The sequence below is a fragment of the Dermacentor silvarum genome, chromosome 4 (genome assembly GCF_013339745.2).
Source record: "Dermacentor silvarum isolate Dsil-2018 chromosome 4, BIME_Dsil_1.4, whole genome shotgun sequence".
In the NCBI taxonomy this organism is placed as follows: Eukaryota; Metazoa; Arthropoda; class Arachnida; order Ixodida; family Ixodidae; genus Dermacentor; species Dermacentor silvarum.
Window position 1 is genome coordinate 98,893,416 of NC_051157.2, and position 19,643 is coordinate 98,913,058.

Sequence of the window (19,643 nt, forward strand, 5' to 3'; positions counted from 1 at the left end):
GGAAGGAAGGAAGGAAGGAAGAAGGAAGGAAGGAAGGAAGGAAGGAAGGAAGGAAGGGAAGAAAGAATGAAAGAAGTAAATAAAGAAAGAAGGAAATAAAGAAAGGACATGGGTCACGTAAGGTATCATGCCAAGCTCGAAAAAAAGAAATTCGGGAGAAAAATAAGAATACCGATTATCTTATAAAGCACATTTTTCTAAACACAGTGTAAAAAGCTCTGATCTTTATTTGCTTAAAAATGTTATTTAACAAGAACTAACGAGATGTGCGAAATTTTGAAAGCATAGTAATATAATATAAATAAAAAATAATAAAAAAGCGTGCGCTTCTGATAGGTACGCTTTCCTATAAACTTAGGCCACGTCAAAAGTTGTCGCACAATTTTATGTCGGGAGGTTCATTGCACAGACAATTATGCAAAGAATCAGAGTGACAAGTAGCATTAAAGATCTATTTGAAAAATAGTTATTCTTGTTGGCGTGTGCATTGAGAAAATCAAGAAAGTATTGAAACACCTGCAGTGCTAAAAAAATTAAGGGGAGCTAAAATTCCCCGTATACGTAGTTTGTCTCCTCCTGATCCTAGTTTTTGTTTAACTTCGCCCACAGGGCACCGCATGTTTATATTTCTAGCTTATTTTGAAACATCAGCACTATAGCGGAGGTCTCCACATTGACCGGCCGGTGAATTGTATGACAAATTTATACTATTTAAAGTATTTGTTCCAGTTTTACTGGTTTCAAAATATCAAGTGTGCCTCTCTTGACATCGATGGAATGACTGAGAGCGTCAGTTACAGAAAACTTGAAACTCTGAAGGTTCATATGGGTGTCTTCGGTTACCTTTGCCACCTTGTACCACTGAAGCACTATTTCAGTGCAAGACAACCTTTCACAGTGTGCACAAATTTATATTGGTTCCTTTACAGTGTTCAGATTTATTCCAGAACACTGCAGCCGCCCTTCACATTAATTACCAAGTTTCAATGCACTTCCAGAAACAGATTCTCGACAAACGTTTCTTCCCCTCGCCTTCGCGCTCTATCTTCGCCATACTGTAGGTACTAATCTAAACGAGAAAAACTGGCGTGCATAAACTTAACAAAAAGGCAATTTAACGCGCAAACATCCAGGATAGTGTAAACAACAAGTATTAAACGTAGTGCGTAGCCCTTGTGAGAGTTTATGTTTATCACAATTGGAAACATGCTGTCAATGCTTTTGAACTTATATTATTTTTCAACATAATAGTAACGTTAAAGAGAAGAAATTCAAGCATGTTTATGTTACGAATGAAACCGGTACCATCAGTATTGGTTTCACGGACACTTGGTGGGGTTACAAGTCTCGCTATATATTTTTAAGGAGACAGTGCACGAACATCCTTCTTGCTGCAAATTGTTCTCCAATGAACCGCACATATATTAGGCAAGAAACAAGAACTCCAGTTCTTTAAAGAAAAACAACGCAAACAAACAAAGTTTTCAGCCTGACTTTACCCTTAAGCTACATTGTAATGTGCTAGCATTGACGCTTCCCTATTATTAGACAAGAAGACATTCATCGAATCATCGCCAGTTTCGATGACTGTCCGCCGATCTCTGCATGTAATTCCGCCTTTTCTATCGCGACCACGGCAACGACAAAAGAAAAGAAAATGACTTTGCAGAGCAACGTCAGAAACAGCGCTGAATGGCTGTCAGTACAGTTGTTATACATCTCGGTGCTTGTACCATGACCGGTTGCGGCACATGCATAATCAGGAAACACGCGCTTTGTCCAGTGGCAGTAGCCCCATTCCACTCTTCATATGCTTCACCACATAGAAAGGCTGTGCAGCGGTGAAGACGACTTAAGGACACCGTCTTTTATACATCGCAAATTAGACCAAGGGCTGATAGCTTCGTGTGCGCTTGTGTTATCGCAGCTACGTTCAGGCTGAAGTGAGAGGTAGCACGAAGGTCAATTTGCTCGCTGGTTCAGCCGCGCTTACTCACTCCAGCGTTTTGACCGTGAGTTGCCGCGGTCATCGAGTGAGACGTGTTCATGTTTGCTTGTGCACCCATGACACCATGCTTCTTAATTAAGTTAGTAATCGAATGTTTACAAGCTTAAACGACCGATAAAAATGCTATTGTTACTTTGTATGGCTGTCTAATAATTTGCTATCGCAATCGATGCTTCGCCTTTCGGGCAAAACTGCAATTTTCTTTCAACCATTTTCGTTTCCCTTTTTCTATACTACTTCTACGTTTCAATCGAAACCACTGTTAACTTTCCTTATGCTTTCCTTTCCTTCAGTGTCAGTGTGCGTCCTATGGTTTTGGTATATTATTGGAATAGCGGCATTCCAAGGCAAATTAGAAGGGGATTGAACAACTCAAGAAGCACGCACCGTTCGGTATTGCGATGACCTGCAGCACTGCAGGCTGTGCGTTTGGATCGTTGACGTTGACGGCAAAGTGTGCGTTTGGTTGTGGATGAAATGCTGGAACTTGAACTTCCTCGAGCATTGCGGCGATCGCCTGACGATCCGTGTTGGGCGGAATGCCAAACATTGCTGCCCGTAGGTTCGCTGCAGCCACGATGTAGTCCATGTGCAGCGTCTGCGTTACGACGGGAAGGAAAAGCGCGAGTCAATATAGCGACACGATCATTGCGTTTAATAGGAGCAACAACAGTAACAGCAGCAAAAATCTGAATACTTAGGACGCGCCCTACACACGGACGAACAGATATACGCATATCAGCACAAAAGCACCCATATAAACAGGAAAACCCACAAACACACAAGAAGCAAGTGCTCTTACGTTGTCGGGGTCAAATTCGATGGGATGAGGACATCGTTTGTGGCCAGACCAGTAGGGAGAACCAGAGGTTGTGGTCTGTGAGAAAAAAAAAAAGCAGTTGCGCAAGTGACATCCGCCAGTTTAGTTCATCGCTTGCTAATGCCAGTGTTAGACAAACAAGAACTGCACGATATCATGGTGAGTGCCAAATGTGCGTTATTCGAAAAATGCTTGCCAATCAGTGCTACTACCGAGGTCTTATACTGTTCCTCCGAAACCAATGCAACTGAGGCACCAGCAATGTCATTCTGGTGCCATTGACTTCAGCGTTTTAGCGCATTTCGGTCCCTTGTACGCAGCAAAAGCGTCGCAGAATTTGCCGGGTTGAGTCATTGATTAGCTCTAAATGCACTTGAACCCTTATATATTCGTATAAGTTATCCAGTGCCGAGCGGAAGATTTCACAATTATCGGGTCCTTGCCATTTGTGTTCCTTATTCGCCTGCTTTTTGGCTTACCAACCATCCGCTAACGGCAAGACCACTATAATCGCCATTACAGAAGTTTGATACATAAGTCAAGGCTAAATTCTTTAGTGTTCCTCCAAGCTAGTAGATCGTATAGCACCATTCCACCATCTACTTCGCTAGAACAGCCAGGGAAGATGAACTCGTACGTGGTTCTCGGGAAATCTGCGGAGCAGCTCTCGTATCTCGTTGTTGTACTGCTCCTGGAACCGCACCCTGGCGAAGGCGACGCAGTCATCGAAAACAATCGCTCTGTCGTCGACCAGAATCTTCTTAATTTCTTCCATCAGCACGACCTGTAATGTGAACGTGGCGATACACCCATTCCTTACCTTGCGCCTAATACATGCGTTGTTTCCGATGTAGTTTTATTTATTGATTTGTTTACATCAGAAGGATGCGGGATGGCCCAAGAAAAAAAGCGACAAATGCACTTGAAGAAAACCTGAGCCCCCCTGTACATGACCTATACAACAAAATGAGTACAGAACTAAGCATACAAAAGATGTTTGGACGTCCAACAAAACCTTTTAGCTGAAAGAAACTGGACTAACAATTGGACGGTTTCCTCAGCTAACGTTCTGAAGGTAAACAAAATGTATCCGCTCTCAATGGCCAGATTTGGTCTACTGAACAATATACAGGCTTGTTCGTTTTCTTATTCTGTTTTTATCACCGTAGCAGATTATTCTGTCGGTGTGGAAAAATAGGCGAAATTCATCATAATACCGCGTAGTGTGTTCATTAACGATGAAGCATACGAAGACTTGCGCGCATGCGTTCCTAGACCATCCTGTAAAATGATAATAGCGATAGAAGACGAACATCCTTCACACAAGAAAGTTGAAATTACGACGAAAGGTGCTTCGGGGTTTTAACGAGGGTTGACCAGTAAAATTGTTTATTCGAAGTGTTTGTTTGCCTCGGGATGAAATACTGAAATACGATGGTAATCACGATATAATGTAGAATCCCCTTAAAACAAATGTAGCGAAAACAAATCCGCGACGGACAGTGTGCTTTCTTACGGGCAGCGCACTATCTGTTGTTTTCGTGTCTAGTGTAGACAGACTCTTTCTACACTATGTACTAGCCTCTCGTTTCTCCGTCAAAATAGAATGAAACCGAACTTTTGAAGGAGTCTACTGAGTTCCCACACGCTGCTTACTTTACATTACTACGCATGGCGCTAGTACCGTCTGTATAAGCTAAGTTTCGTGCATTACCGTATGGTTGGTTCCACTATAACCACGAATACCGTCTTTGAAACATGATTTGGGCGCTTCTTGGGGTACACTCCGTCGTATCTGTTATGGTGACTGCGCGCATAGAAGTACCATACATTGCAGCGGGCGAAGCATTCGGCTGAAATGAAAGCCGATATTGCTTATGTAATCTTATTGTAGTTGACTCTGAAGCAACTCCAGGTGAAAACTAGCCGCACCGGTTGTCGCACAAAACGAGACGACAATCTCAATGTAGACTGGCATCAAGTCATGCGGGCATTTGTAGACAGGTATTTTTACAATACCTGCAGAAATTTTCTTTCTTGATATATTAAACGCTACCTTGGCAGTTATTTGAAAGCACAACCGAATTTGGCCTTTTATATAATTAGTATAGCCATGGTTGCTTTACACTGTCTCGAAGAGCAAAGTTGGCTCCCAAAAGACGCTTGCCAACTGGAGGGGCTTCGAAGAATAAACTTTACAGGGAATACAGGACGCAACAGCAATATCGGATAACTTTCGAAACATTCGGAGACTGCCACAAAAACGAAGAAAAGGTTGCTTACTTTCTGACTCAGTTGCAGCGTGTCTAGGGCCTTCGACCGAAAATCAGGGTCACTGTAATGATCAGTGAAAAAAAGCATCAGCGACTTTGTTGTGTTTCGCACGCCAAGATCACAGCACCAAGATACCACCCCCCCCCCCCCCCTCCCTCCCAATGCAAGGCTGAGATAAAACCAAAATCTAAATGTTGCATCTTTATATCGCTTGTAATAACTTTACCAAAGACTGGCGGGCTGACTTTTTGACATACTGCTAGCCCTTGTCACCATATAGAAATCCGAATGCAGTCATAGCCACTTCTCATCCATTCTAAAGGTGAAAGACACAACTTTTGTCCATCTCATTCTCGGAAATTGCAATGGTAATGACGTTTTTTCATTCTTCATTAATTTATTATACAATATCACATTTTTGTATTGAAAAAGATGTTGCACATGCAAATGGCAAATGGAGTAGCAAGCCCAACGCTGAATCTTAAGAACAATATTACACTTACGACGTCGTGGGAAGTAATACGAAGATAAAAGAAAACACAGCGGTCATCTGTTTTGCGATTATTTCTCTCTGACGCCGGAAGACCGACTCTACAGTGCAGCTAAAGCTCTTTTACCTGCAATAGAGCTACGAGACGATGTATCGGGATCAGGCGTTTCTTTTGTCTTACAAGAATCTCGATGGCGAACAAACATGGAAACACGTATAATAAATGTCCTGCAACCAGTTTCTGTGAGCAATAATGCTGTTTTATGAATGTGAACGAGAACAGCCTTCTCTCTTCGATGACCACGGTGGCATAACGAGACGTTCCGAAGGGAGCAAATAGCGCGATGAAATCAAAAAAGACTGTGTTTACGCATGCAAAACTAGCAACGTTTCTCACTAAAGTTTGGCCCGTTTTGCCTTAAGGCGTATTTGGCCTTTTCTGGTTTTTAATTGTGCAGCCCTGGCTTAAGGATTTCTATAACGTGTCAAGAATCGTTGCGCGATGCGCGCCAGTCCATCAATGTTCCAGTTTAATGTTTCAGGCAAGGGTCGTAGGTCGATCAAGATGTGTTGTCTGCAGGAAAGCACACGTAAAAAAGCCAGAGCCTTCACGTGAATATTAAACGACCACCAGTTTCTCGTATTATAGAACAAATGCGAAGACAAACACGAAGAAAAAACGCGTGCTTTTGATTCCAACGAACGGCTCACTTTATTTCCCGATAGAGGGAAGAGAATAAAGGTGGTATGACTGCAAGAGGGGCGTAAATACTTAACAACGGTCGTATTTTTCAGGTAGATTCCCCAAAACGGGTAGCAAAATAGGGCAAGGGATTCATTTGCTGTGTTTTTGCATATATTTTGTTCAAATTTTTCAACATAACTAAAATGCATACTGCACCTTAAGTACTGGACAGCATTTGCGGCACACTGCTTGAACAGACCCTCGAATTCATCTCGTGCCCACTGAAAAGACAAAACGTTCCTTGCATTTTCAGTACGATATCATTAGGATGTCATGACATACCAGTAGTGGAACGGAGGTGTAGGTGAGCGAGATATTCTTGGGGGGGGGGGGGGGGGGGGGGGGGGATACACAACAAGCCTATATTTGCTCAGGTAGAAGCTTGGTTCGAGTTCACACAGCTTTTCGACTGTAAAAGCTGCTTGCAAATCTCCAGCAGCCTTCGCTAATATATTCACCGAACATCGCTATTGGCTTACGCTTGGTGTTACGAACAGTTCTAATGCGGATACAAGCCGTTGTGGTTGCCTCTTTGGCTAAAAGCTATGTCCCGCGTCGCAAAGAACTGCCACCGCATACCTTTGACTAGGCACGTAGCTACATTTTGTCTAGACACGCTATACTTCTGACTGGACAGGCCGCTAGACACACCCGCCTCAGCCCAGTAAGCACATTCATGGTCAAATCTCAGGCTACAAGAGATACAACGCACGCATGTCGCCGGTGGGATGACCGGCCAAGCTAAATGCAGTAAAGTCGATTCAAATGCGCTCTTGTTGCGTAAACCTCATGCTGTTCATAACAAACTGGCCGTAAAAGATTGCTTCAAAAGTTTCAAAAAAATTTCCGGCGGAATCTATCTCACGACAAATGTCGACGTTATTGCGATTAGCCTCGAAGCAATATAACGACACCGTATTTACAACGCCGAAACGCGTATAGCCGCAGAGTTCCTCGCGCTTCCTACTGTACACGTCGCGCCATCTGGCGACGACGCCGCGAAGTCGGCGCATGGCACGGGTACGATTCCGCCGAGCACTGGAGAAATTTAAAGGATTTTTTTTTGTCCCCGACGAGCAGCAAATATGCAGCGAAACTTGCCTAGTTACTCAAGTTCGCATCAAAGAGGGTTACTGAAGAGCGGTACACGACTAGTGAAACGTATCCAGTGATACAAGTTGGCATCAAAGAAGTTCATTGAACCGTGGCATATACACCAGTGCCACATACTCAATGACTCAAGTTGGTCTGACGGTTGGTTTCAAACCCTATTCCCTCTACACAGAAACCCTATGCCATGGTCTACCCACTACCAGTGACCCAGTTGGCGGGAAAATGGTTAAAGATACAAATAGATAGCTTCTAGACAGACAGACGGACCCCGAAAAGTGCGCGAAATACCCGAAGAATGCTAATCGGATAAAACAAGTATTTCATTGTGCTGCCTAACAGACACGAAAGCTGTGCGGTGCCAGATACGCCTCACGCTCTCTCCCTCCAACGCGAATATTGGATGGCGCCAGTGACGTCGACCCCCACTCACCGTTCGCCTTTTCATCTGCACGCTCTCACAGTATTCTCACACGGGGAGATGGGGCCACTCCAACCCCTTTCCCCCTGTTGAGCTCTTTTCCTCTCCTCTCCGGCTAGGCCACGTGGCCCCTTTTTTAGCGAACTCCGACAACGACGGTACAGGGTCCGCATAAACAGCTTCGTTGTAAAAACAGAAAGCACTAGGGATGGGAAAGGCACAATACGGACCTGCAGGGTGTGCTCGATGTTGTTGGGAAAATGCTTGATGGTGCAGACGGGTATCGCCTTTTCTGGCGGGTCCTGAGAGGACGAGTAGGACTCGGTCAAGTGCGGCTTCACCACCTGGACATTTCCCTTGGTGCCCATAGTGCCGGACTCGAGCAGCGGCTTGCGGTAGTACACGCAGCGCCTGTCCATGTACTGGCCTGCACACGACGTCTTTTGATCAGGCAAGGTCGAACCCAATGAATACGATATCATTGCTAGTTATTGCGCATGACGAAACAATTCGCGATGACCCTCCGTGTTGGTGTCTCATTTAAAGCTTTTGCGACGGCTTTCGGGAATGAACGGTTAAAGTCACCCTTGACTAAGGAACACTTCAGAATAAACACGACTGTAGAAAGGGCACCTTCCCCATAAAAAAAAAAATCGTTCGTTGCTGCTGACAAGAATTAGGGCGCTGGCTTTCATAATCGTGCTCTGTTCCATCCGAGATATTAAGGTGACACGCAATTTACCTACGTCAATACTGCAAAAGCAAGTAACCTAGTCTGTTGATATCGACTATGTCCAAGCAGCAGCATTCTGTTATATGGACACGCACACGCGTCACGCCGCACTGCGACTGCCCAACTGCAAGAAGCATTTACGCCTGCGTAAAGAGGAAGGCACGACAATGCTTCAGCTCCACACTCCCCCACTCCCGCAATGCGCTCCCGAGCTGTGACGGCAACCCAGAATTTCCAAGATGGCTGCACACTCACGCGCGTCCACGTTGTCCAATGCATTGGCCACGCCGTCCAAAGAATCGAAGAAGTCGTCGTTGTATACGTTCTCCGTGTCTATTCCCACTCGGTCCTCGTGGACTGCGATGTTCACCTCGGGGTTCATTTCAACGACAGCTTTCGCGGCCGTGGCCGACTTCATGGACTGCGTGCGGCATCAAACCACAAGAACACGCTTGAAAAAGCCCAATCGCCATAACATACGTCGAAGAAGGCAAACTTTAGGCAAAGAATTGTGAGTCTATACTGTGTGCCAAATGCACAATTTTGCAGTACGACATAAGGTTCGCTTACAGGAACTGACGCCGAATATACGAAGGCCCGCATTGACGAAAAGTTCTTTGCGCCAGAAGTGTTCGTAAGGGTAATTTCTGGACAATACTGTTACTGGAAATATGTGGAAGGGCGCTAGCCAATGTCAAATTACTTAAGAACGAAAAGCCTGAATTTGGCCCAAAGGCTCTCGTCGGTATGTGCTCTATATCATTGAACGGCCACTATTTTATTATGTTCACTGTCGGGAGTGGCTTGAATTTTCTCTTACAAAACAATTTTCGTTTAAGAACTTTTTGTAAATATGGGCATTGGGGCCAAATTCACGAAACTTTTCGTTCTTAAGTGATATTTGCCATTGGCCGGCCGCTATCGTTTATAATAAATAGAGGTAAACTATCAAATTTTTCTAATACTAATCTAATACGAATAGTAAGTTTCGAATAGCGAATCGGCTATAGAAAAGTTCAACGCAGACGCATACATTTACAGCAGGAATATATATTTCGGTATAATTAGGCACTAGGCTTGTACTCACAAGGACAAAAAAGAAAGACAGCTAAGTATCAGGGACAATTAGCATCGGTTTTAAACACAGCATCACTGCTGGTCATTTAAAAAACTGCACAAATAGCGTCCCTTCTTGAAGGCCTGGTTGCAAAAAGCTTTCTAAGAATGAATGGATGATGCATGACTAGCTTTCCGAAAATTCTCAATAAATGGTTACAAGAAAAGAAAAATCAGAAGGTGTGGAAAGAAAAACAGCTTCTGAAAGACTTGTGTACCGTAAGCACATGTAGAAGGGCCCGTTGCATGGAAATAAACCACTGGTTGTAAGACTGCTACATGAACAGACTACCTTAAATTACAGAATACAAACAAAAATCATGTGTTGACATACAGGCGTCCGTCGTTAAAACAAAACCAAAGCTTGCAATACCCATTTCGTGTCTGAATTGCTTCGAAAACTTTTGTCGTTCAACTTTTGATAATTTACGCTTCTTTGTTTAGCATATGAAGCATAATACTTTAACAGTCGGTTGTTGCATAATATTCGAAATATTCTAAAATACAGAAGAGGCTACTTCCGAATACGAATAAGAATAGTGCGTAGCATTCTATTTGTATTCAAAGCTCGATTATTCTCCCACCTAAACTAATATTTCCAGCATCCGAATTGGCTGGAATGTGCTTTTACTAAATATTCTGGCAGAAAAAAATCGCCAGCCCTTCCCCTGTCGAGAAAATGAAGGTAAGCGAAGCTTGTCGTGTGTGTATCTGACCTTCGTGAGGGTAACGTAAAGTTCACGACATGTCAATAAACAAACGTTTATTAAATGTATGCATCGAGGTAAGGAAACGTACAAGGCAATGGAAGGAAAAGTCGCACGAAAGGGAAACAAAAGTAGAAGGAAAGGGAACGAAAAGTAGTAGGAAAGGGAAGGGAAAGTAGTAGGTCAAGTATACACACGACCAGCCTTTGCTTACCCCCATTTTCTCGACAGGGGAAGCGCTGGTGATTTTCTCTTTCTCTCTCTCTTTCTTTCCTTCTATTTCTCTTTCTTTGTCTCCTTTCTCTCTCTCTATTTTTTTGTCCCTGGTATGTGCCATTGAGTTTAAACCCTTTCTGCTCAATGGCCAGGACCGGCCCAGTTTTCAGCGTGACACCACCACTACCACAACCACCGCCGAAACTTGTGAGCCTATAAAGCTGCGCTTAAAATTTTTTTATGAATAATGTACCTGAATAAGGCTCGTATACTAGCTAGTCGACACGGAAGCCAAAGTCCAACGTAACCACATTTACATAAACATGTCATTTGCCTGTTGCCTGTTTATTTTCCGCCAGCCCTACAGTGCTCGCATAAACGAGGCCTAGTTGGTGGGGTTGAACCAATGTATAACGCGTAAAGGTCTTGCGAACTGATGCCTCCGAAACCCAGTGCTGGCGGGTAAAAATGTATTTTTCTTCGTTGCAAAGCAAGGGTGAAGCCAAGGCCTCATACGAGGAATAGGCATAAGCGTCGGCGTAGCTGAAAGAACGGACGAACAACCTCGAACCCAGCTTCCCGCCAGTTTGCAGCATGGCCGTGACGACCTATTTGCATGTATCTCATATGTCGCACGCACTTTAATTGGGCCTGATCGAGCGCGCATGCGATGACTAAAGGAGATACGAGGGCATGGGTCTATTTTGCACAAGCACCCAGGCGAACAAGGCGTCGTAATCCAGCGTTTCGTTCAAATCGCAGAAGGGTGATGCTATACCTATAGCCCCTATCCTGAAAACGTGGAAGCGGTCATACGCTCGTACCTATTCGCGAAAATAAATGAGTGTTTTGATCCAAGAGCCACAACCGCAGAAGAAGATAACGACTACTCTGCTCTTGCGCCCAACCAGATACAGACATTAAAATGCACATTATGCTTCCTAAACGTTTTTATAGGCAAGAAACCAGGAAAAGAAAACGGATGAAGCGAATAAATGACTCACGCCGACGTCTTCGGGTCGAAACAGGAACTGCCTGTTGAGATTTGACCGCTCGATGACGTCCATGTCTGTCACATGAATGAGGCCGTCGCTCGCCCCAATGCCCATCATGGCGAAGTTCTTGAGAAGTTCGCAGCCGATGGCCCCAGCGCCAACCTTCACACGTGGGACATATTACGCAACCATTGCAGGATTCGGGGCATCCAAATCACAAGGAACAACTACATGTTAGCAAAAAGAAGAAAGTCATTCTTAGTTGCTCACTTCTGTTTTAACACTATAATGCCCGAACGCAGTTTCGCGTCAAGAGAAATTGGAAAAACGTTATGTGTTTGGCATGCAGAGTACATTTGTAGAAAAAAAAATTAATGTAATTTTTAATACTCGTTTGCTGAACTCTCCACAACTGAACAAACGCTCCAGCGCATCAAAAAAAAAAAGCTACTAAAGGAAGAAAGTGGAATTTACTCAGCATATAGTGTGCAACAATACATTTTAGAAACTATACAGAGGAAGAGGTTCAGATGTGAAATCACTGTAATGGGACATCTGATATTTTGAACATTGAACATAAAGTGCGGTAACGAGTAAACATTAAACTAAGTAAAAACAAACAAAAGCCACAATAAAGCAATTCTGATACAATACGAAAAAAGCATTGACAATAAACGTTGGCCCAAAACAGTTTTTTTAGTAACGACAAGAAACTGCTAACAATCAGATCGTATGCTGACTATAAACGCGTAACCAGAACATCGCTACGCCGATTATTTAAATTACAACATGAAACTTATGTACAAATTAAAGCCTTAAACCGATGTGCTGTAAGTGATGCTAATTACAACCTAACTGCTGAGTAAAATAAAAATACAGGCCCTCAGAGTTCGTTTAAATGATCAAAGCGATGATTTAGTCCTAATTGCAAAAGGTAAAATCTTCCATAGCTAATTATTGAAAAACCAGTTGCTTAAGTTCCGGAATTATAACTTTTTGCAGAAGTAGGTAGTTTCGTAATGAAAATCTTGTTAAGCCTCATTCCTATGAATGAACTGAAGAATGTGGTGATTAATGATGCGATAAGCAAGTATTCCAGCATTGTAATCAAGTCAACAATCCTAAGTATACTGAGATAATGAAAAAGTGTAGAGATATCAGAATTCCTTGATAGTAAATTCGTTGAAGCGGAACCAAACTGGTTTCGTAAACTAGTTCCCAAGAAGTAATAAGAGCGTTAGAACGTTACTTTTAACGTTCTTTAATGAGAATTCTGAGGAATTAAACGCCGTCGAATATATATGCGAACATTGGGCATTACAGGGCTAAGCACAGCATGCGCAGTTGCTAATAGGTCAAAAAGCCTTACGACAGCCGACCGCGCAAAATTCGTCCAAAAAGGCAATTGCAAGCACACAATAGGCAATAATAGTTTAAGATTTAATTCCCTCACCTCAAAGTAGTTCGATAGTTTAAGATTTCATTTCTCACCACAAAGTAGTTCTGAGCCATAAACTTGTCCTGCACATCGGCTCCGAAAACCCGGGCCTGCGCAGCGTAACGGGTGTGCTCCTGCGCAGTGAAGAGGAAAAAAGACATCTGCACACTTACAATTAAATAAATCTGCAACAGACTGCGAAATTCTGGCGAATTCCTTGCCAATGCGACGAATCATTCCAAAACTATACTGACGGTCTTTTACTCTACAGAAAGCTTACCATTGCGTTGGCAGCCGCTTCCGAAACGTCTCCGCCCGTTGGAAGGCACTCGAAAGCGTCGAAATAGAACCATTGCTGGATCGGCCCGAACTTTCCACTGCATGCCTGTGAGGTAATAAAGAACCTGAACAGCGTGAAAGGAGTCGAGAAGAAAAGTACTTACAAACAGCAAGTTTTGCCGTATGCGGCTGCCTATTAGTCAAATGTTAAGGCTATTATTGAGGCTACTGTCAATTCGCGATTTGCGAAAGCAGCGTAAATTGTCTGCTAAACAGGACACACAAAATTAATTCGAGGAACACGTATGTTATTGTGGTTTTTATATCCTTCGTGCGTGTAAATGTTAAAAAGCTAAAGCCTGCCTGTGAGTCACATTTGACTGTTCTACGTGGCCTTCACACCTGCCTATAAGCGAATGGGTGAACTCGGTTGGTTCTGTCCAAAACTGTGGTCGAGAGACTTATAAATCAAAATGCAAACAGTACCGAATATTTCACAATGCCATCGTTCGGAATTTTAGCGACGGCAAGTCGCCTTCGTGCTTCTTCTTTCATTACTTCTTTTCTTTTCCGGGAAAGGGGGGGAGGGGGGGGGGTTGCGTGGAGGGCTTGAAGATTTGCTGCGTACCTTAAACAGCTAAGCTGTGTCCGGTAACTCGTGATTTTTCATCACTATGTGATCGTTGCAAAACGCTCCCGGATGGAGCTGAATAAGTGTGTTAGTTTTCTACACAATTCTTAAAATATTTGTGGGGATGACAATAACATTCAACGTCATGCCCATCACACCGTGTTCATTTTGATTTGACATAGGTGTTCATAAGAATAGCAAGGAAAGCATGTAAGAGTTTTAAACCTTATTTTAAACATCCTGTTAAACTGCAGGCAGCGGCAGCAAGTCCCTTCGTTCTACTAAGTAACTGCTAGTACGGAGTCGTACCAAGTACGTACGTAGTCCACGAGGTGGCATGCAGTACGGCTTCTAAACGGCTTCTAATTGGACGGCAGTACTCGTAGAAAGCTTAGCTTTAAAAGCTGACTCTGCGCAGCAGAGCCACCAGGATGTAAACGCTTAAAGAGCGCCTTCACCAGGTTTGCTCATTTTTTAACAAACAAGCGTAGCGTATACATGACGCGGAGACAATCATGTCTGCGAAGTATTACGGAGCTGCGCTCTGCGAACACAGCTGAAATTTCAAAGCAAACGCCGCGCTCTTTCACTCTCTCTACAGCGCCCTGCCAGCCACAGAGCCATGGTCACACGCACACGTTCCTATTTGGTGCGCGTGTTTCGTCACAGACCATCACTGATCAACCAATGCGGAACGTACGACGCTGCAAGAAAGGAGGCGGGGCTTACGCCACGGTACATCCCTCCGCTCCTGTATGAGAGAAGGCAGGGAAGGAACAGCGCTTGGGAACGCTGCATGATGCAGAGGGAGAGAGAGTCTCCGTTGGCAGTGACACGCCTCGTGGCGGCATGGTAACAGGACAGTTTCAATGTTCCTCCAATAATGTTCCAATTTAAAAAAAAAATATTTTGGTGAAACGCTTCTTAGACGGCGCTTTACAGCTTCCAGTGTATAACCGAAATTTGCAATTGGGCCTGGTGAGGGGCCCTTTAAGGCCAAATGGGCGACGAGCGAGGAACCCACCTTCATCACTTCCTGGGCAGCGATGCTTCCGATCACTGCCTGCATCGGACACAGGGAGCCCGCCGATACGCATGCCAGTGTCGTGATCAGCTTCTCGTCTACGCTTTCCAGTGGTCTGGCCATAGCAGCGTTCTTTGCCTTGGCTAATTGGACAACCTCCGCTGCATCGTCCTGCAATGGCCACGGGCGTTTAGCCGACGGGTCTCATGGAAAACGTGACTAAGCAAGATGTCAACCCCATGTATCAACGTGGTGGCTACGGCGGCTGCCTATGGCGCGGCTGCGCACGGCCGCGCGGACCCTATCTTGAAAGCGACTTGCGATAGGTACAGAGTCTACGCGCGCCGAGTGCTGATGGCTTCGTGTGCGCTGTCTTCTCGCCGCTTAGTTCGCGTTGAAGCGAGAGGCAGCACGAAGGTCGATTCGCTCGCTGCTGCTGCCGCTATTCCCCCCCACCAGTGTTTTGACCGCGAGTGTCCATGGTCATTGATTGAGGTGTGTTTCTGTTCGTGCGCGCGTGACACCATGCTTGTTAATTCAGTTAGTAAGCGAATGTCTGCAAGTTTTTACGGTCGATAAAACTACTATCCTTACTTCGCATAGCTGTCTAAATTTGCTATCGGAATCGATGGTTAGCCTTTCGGGCGAAACTGCAACTTTCTTTCAGTCGAAAGACATATCAAAGGGCACACGGTCGCTTTTGCTTCTTCTAAACAACGAAACATTATTAGTGAAAGCTTACTACGATTGCCAATACCAGATGGCACTTTGGCAAGAATGTTGTGGATTCAGGTCCCGATTTAGAATTAGGTTAAACCGCGAAAAAGTTGAAAGCAACTGAACCACACTTTGGATCGAGTGGCCACTTTTTATTCGGGCCAAAAAATAAGCAGAATATTGGCTCACATTCCGTAAAACTTTATCGCCGCGTGGTAAGTGAGCATATTACGGCCGCGCACGCAGTAATCATAGGACGTTTATAGTCACGCGGTGAGAGAGATTAGAAAACAGCCGTCCACACGAAAGACGTGGAAGAAGGTTGCGATGCCAGCAATAGAAATGACAACCATGCATTGCCCAATATTTTGCGCTGGAAATTTATAGTGCAAGAGGCATGGATGTTGAGTTTTATGCTGCTCAGCTTTGTCTTATTGCTGCTCAACCCTTATAGATATCAACTAGATTCTCTACTACTAAATTTGTCTTCGCGCTCATTTGTACTATACGTTCAAGTTCCATGTCGACGCCCTGGCCGACCTTGCACTATACACGTAGTGATGTGACCCGCTGTGATGATGACGTACTTTGTTCCAAGGCCGAGGAAGACGTAAGTGCGACTGGTGAAATGCATGAAGAGCCTGGAAACCCAGGTGAAGCTGTGGAGCACGGTTCACCTTGGCGAAGTCCGACATGACGAATTCCGGCTCAGCCATGGACTCTTTGAAGGATTTCTGAAAATGCACAGAACAAGAAACGATTAACACTCGCTTCCTGTGAAACTATAACCACAAAATGGCCAGGCCGCACATGCGACAGAAGCACAATAAGCTTTCAATGAGCTTCAATAGCCTACAATCGACAAAATAAAAATCTAAAAGCAACTCACGAACTTGATCTCCTTTGGCATTTTTACTTGGGTTGCGACGCCGCCTAGGGTGTATTGACCGTACTGCGTTGTGTCGCCGACGGAGAATGTGTCGGGACCTGGATGAGCGTAAAACACACCAGGAAAGGCAAAGACTCCAGCAATGCACAGGTAACTAAGGCGAATGCTTGTACATTCTAAGCGGTACTTCCGCAGCCACTGGAAGCACAGCTTCACTCACCGAGCACCTTGACTTTCATCGGTGGGCAGTTGTTGATCTCGGTCATGCCCTTGACTTCGGAAAAGGTGACGTAGTCTCCATCTGCGAAGCCGTGCCGCATTTTGTCCAGGCAGGTCACCACGCCCTCCTCGTCCTACGCAGGCGCGCAGAGTAGAGAGATATCACGTGACCACGGTGTAAGATAGAGCTTATCTTATTCCGTGACCATGACGAACGAAAGCGAAAAATCCATACCTGCTTACGCACTGATACTCTCCGACTTGTAGGCTTTGTGTTAAGCAGTCTTTCAATTTCAATCCACTTTTCTGAAACACTCGACGGCTAAAGTCAAGGTTCTGCTTCCATCAATCGATGGATTTTAACCTTTACTTTTATGAGCGAACAATGGACCTGTTCTGCGACTTCTTCGGCACATTATGCATTACTAATGTGTATGAATGATAAAACAGGAAGTGGCCCATGTTCACGGTGAGGTAGAGTATTGTGGAATAGGTGGGTGGAGAGAAGGTAAAACTGAATGAGAAACAGGCAGTTCTCGCTTATTATCGTAAAAATTATCGCCACTTCTCGCGATTCGTTTTCTTTTCATTTAGAATTACTTGAGGAAGCACAGAACTGAATAAAGACCTAAACCACGGTAGGCGTGCTCGAACAAAAAAAAAAAAAAAAAAAACGCAATTAGGATGTAGCGAGAGTAGGGCAAATAGTGCAAAACATTTTTTTAAATCCCGAACATTTTGGCAACAAGTGCTAGACAAGTTTGCACTAATTTATGATCATCGTATTCTTTCATTATTCAGTAATGTCCGAAGTACACCAAGTTAACGATGTGCGAGACCAGACAATGCGAAACCGGTAAAAGCGGTTTCTTAAATAAAAAAGACACGTCTAAATTATTTGTTTCCCAAAGCCCTCCAATAATGCGTTCTCAAAAATATATGCGAGCCAACGTGTTTTCTTACGTACCTTGGTGATGGACCCGATCAATATAGATAGCGGCTGCTCTCCGTTCGTGTCCAGCACTCGGAAATTCTCTCCGAAGTCGCAAAATATCTGCCTGCAGTGAAAGAAGCCGAGAATGGTGACACAAACGCTGCTTTTGTGAAGCGTTTGAGAAACAGCGTTACGCTACGTGAAAACGGCTCTAGGCTGAAGGACCCACCCAGCAAGGCCCCGTGTATCGGCCACAATTAGGGAAATGTTGTTCTCGTGGGCGAAGGTCGCAATGAGCGCTTGCCTTTCCAGCGAAGTCTCTGTCAGTACCACCACCTAGGAGGACAAAATTTGGTTATGTGAGAAGCTTGGGCCTGTTGGCGATACACTTAACAATAAAGGAATACCAGTTACGAAAATCTTCTGTCTCATGTTCGTTCATTCGCTCGTTCGTTCGCTCGCTCAGTTCTTTTTCTTTCTTTATTTCTTTTTCTTTTCTTTCTTTTGCGTAGCTCCCAGCTCCGTATAGTTACGACAAGGCGCCTCAAGTTATTGAGTGGGACATGGAGTTAATCACATCAGCTTTCTTTACAGGCCGTTAAAACATGTGCCTACGCAACTTAAGCGTACCAGAGATACGTCAAGGACAGCAGAGATGGCGGTCACCCGGTATCGTAGACCACTGGCGTGTACCGGTCAGCTCGGTGCATTGATTTCATTAGGTGGTACGATGGTTTCGGCGACACAATGATCTATGCGGCCGAAATCAACCCTTTCATCCATCTTCATTTTGTAGTGAACGCTTGTCCCCATTCACCAAGAGTTGTGATTGCATGATGGTTGCGGTCGCTTCTCAATAATTTCTCACATTCTCGTCCCTCTTATCTCGTCGATATCTCAATGAACTCAGCTTGCGGCGACACCACTGATATGCGATTTCACGCGTCAGTGGTACATGTATGACAACCTCCACTGCTTTCGATGGCGTATCCCACCTTCGGCTTTCCGTTCGACGCCATGCTTCGTTCGCACGTGTTTCTTGTCTTTGGCTCTTCGCCAGAAACGTTCCCTAGTGTCAAGAAATATTTCCCTAAATTATGCGAGTCCGAATTCACAACGCTCTTCTTTCTTAAGTGCTATTTCTCATTGACCAGCTACATTCGCTAAATGACATGTCGAGCACCAGGATTAGACGAAATTTTCTCTTACGAACAGTTCTATAGTGTAACAGATTTTTGTGAAAACGGGCTCTGGGGCGCTATGCAGGAAGCCCAGAGTTTAGCAAAGTTCGGGATCTCCACGAGCTCTGGCGACGCCCTTAGATGAATGGGCTGATGTTATCAAGACATGAAATTCAACCCTCGGCACGCCTCCAGTTTCAGTGGCTTATCTAGTTCACTCTTGGGTTATCACTAGGGCGTTACCTCACGGGTGGTTGAAAAAAAAAAGAAGGAGTCGCGTGGTCAAACCGTCAGGTGCCTTCTTTAATTTGTTTACAGTTCCACCCAGTGCATTACCTGTCTAAATAAGTTATAGAAAAATTACCTTTTAACGTATTCGAAAGAAAAAGGGTTAGCGTGGAAGTGCGATACGTCTGCGTTCTTCTCATTCGACGGTGGACGTCGAAAATATTGACGTGAGCAGGGCAGAAAAATGAGAAAACAGTGCGCAAATGAGTGTCGAAATCTGTGTCTTCAAGTGGCCAGCTTGACGCCGCATGCAACTGGGAACATGAAGCTTGAATTGACCAGGAACTAGTGACAACAGGAGTCTTGGAAGGCAGAACCCACGAAGGGAAACAGTACATGACAGGAAGTGCCTTAGCTACCACAGCCACGTGACCCGTTGAATGTGTGCGGATAGCATGCATGCAGCTT

At 44.6% G+C, this 19,643-nt stretch overlaps 2 protein-coding genes across 2 annotated transcripts in view; one reads left to right on the plus strand and one right to left on the minus strand.

Moving 5' to 3' along the window:
- Nucleotides 1-13,563, plus strand: part of LOC119450432 (sialin-like) — a 233,203-nt gene extending 219,640 nt beyond the window's left edge. The window contains exon 11 of the transcript XR_007466436.1: nucleotides 13,553-13,563. The gene's annotated coding sequence lies outside the window, so the exon portion shown is untranslated. The remainder of the gene's footprint in view (nucleotides 1-13,552) is intronic.
- LOC119450434 (ubiquitin-like modifier-activating enzyme 1) overlaps nucleotides 1-19,643 on the minus strand; it is a 50,039-nt gene that overhangs the window by 19,092 nt on the left and 11,304 nt on the right. Inside the window, exons 5-20 of the mRNA XM_049665869.1 lie at nucleotides 17,996-18,102; nucleotides 17,800-17,890; nucleotides 16,834-16,966; nucleotides 16,614-16,711; nucleotides 16,312-16,458; nucleotides 15,008-15,178; nucleotides 13,354-13,458; nucleotides 13,127-13,207; nucleotides 11,645-11,797; nucleotides 8,857-9,022; nucleotides 8,099-8,295; nucleotides 6,494-6,558; nucleotides 5,112-5,163; nucleotides 3,466-3,612; nucleotides 2,811-2,885; nucleotides 2,396-2,606 (exon numbers count right to left, since the gene is read on the minus strand). Of these exons, the coding sequence (XP_049521826.1) occupies nucleotides 2,396-2,606; nucleotides 2,811-2,885; nucleotides 3,466-3,612; nucleotides 5,112-5,163; nucleotides 6,494-6,558; nucleotides 8,099-8,295; nucleotides 8,857-9,022; nucleotides 11,645-11,797; nucleotides 13,127-13,207; nucleotides 13,354-13,458; nucleotides 15,008-15,178; nucleotides 16,312-16,458; nucleotides 16,614-16,711; nucleotides 16,834-16,966; nucleotides 17,800-17,890; nucleotides 17,996-18,102 (1,999 nt within the window). The remainder of the gene's footprint in view (nucleotides 1-2,395; nucleotides 2,607-2,810; nucleotides 2,886-3,465; nucleotides 3,613-5,111; nucleotides 5,164-6,493; nucleotides 6,559-8,098; nucleotides 8,296-8,856; nucleotides 9,023-11,644; nucleotides 11,798-13,126; nucleotides 13,208-13,353; nucleotides 13,459-15,007; nucleotides 15,179-16,311; nucleotides 16,459-16,613; nucleotides 16,712-16,833; nucleotides 16,967-17,799; nucleotides 17,891-17,995; nucleotides 18,103-19,643) is intronic.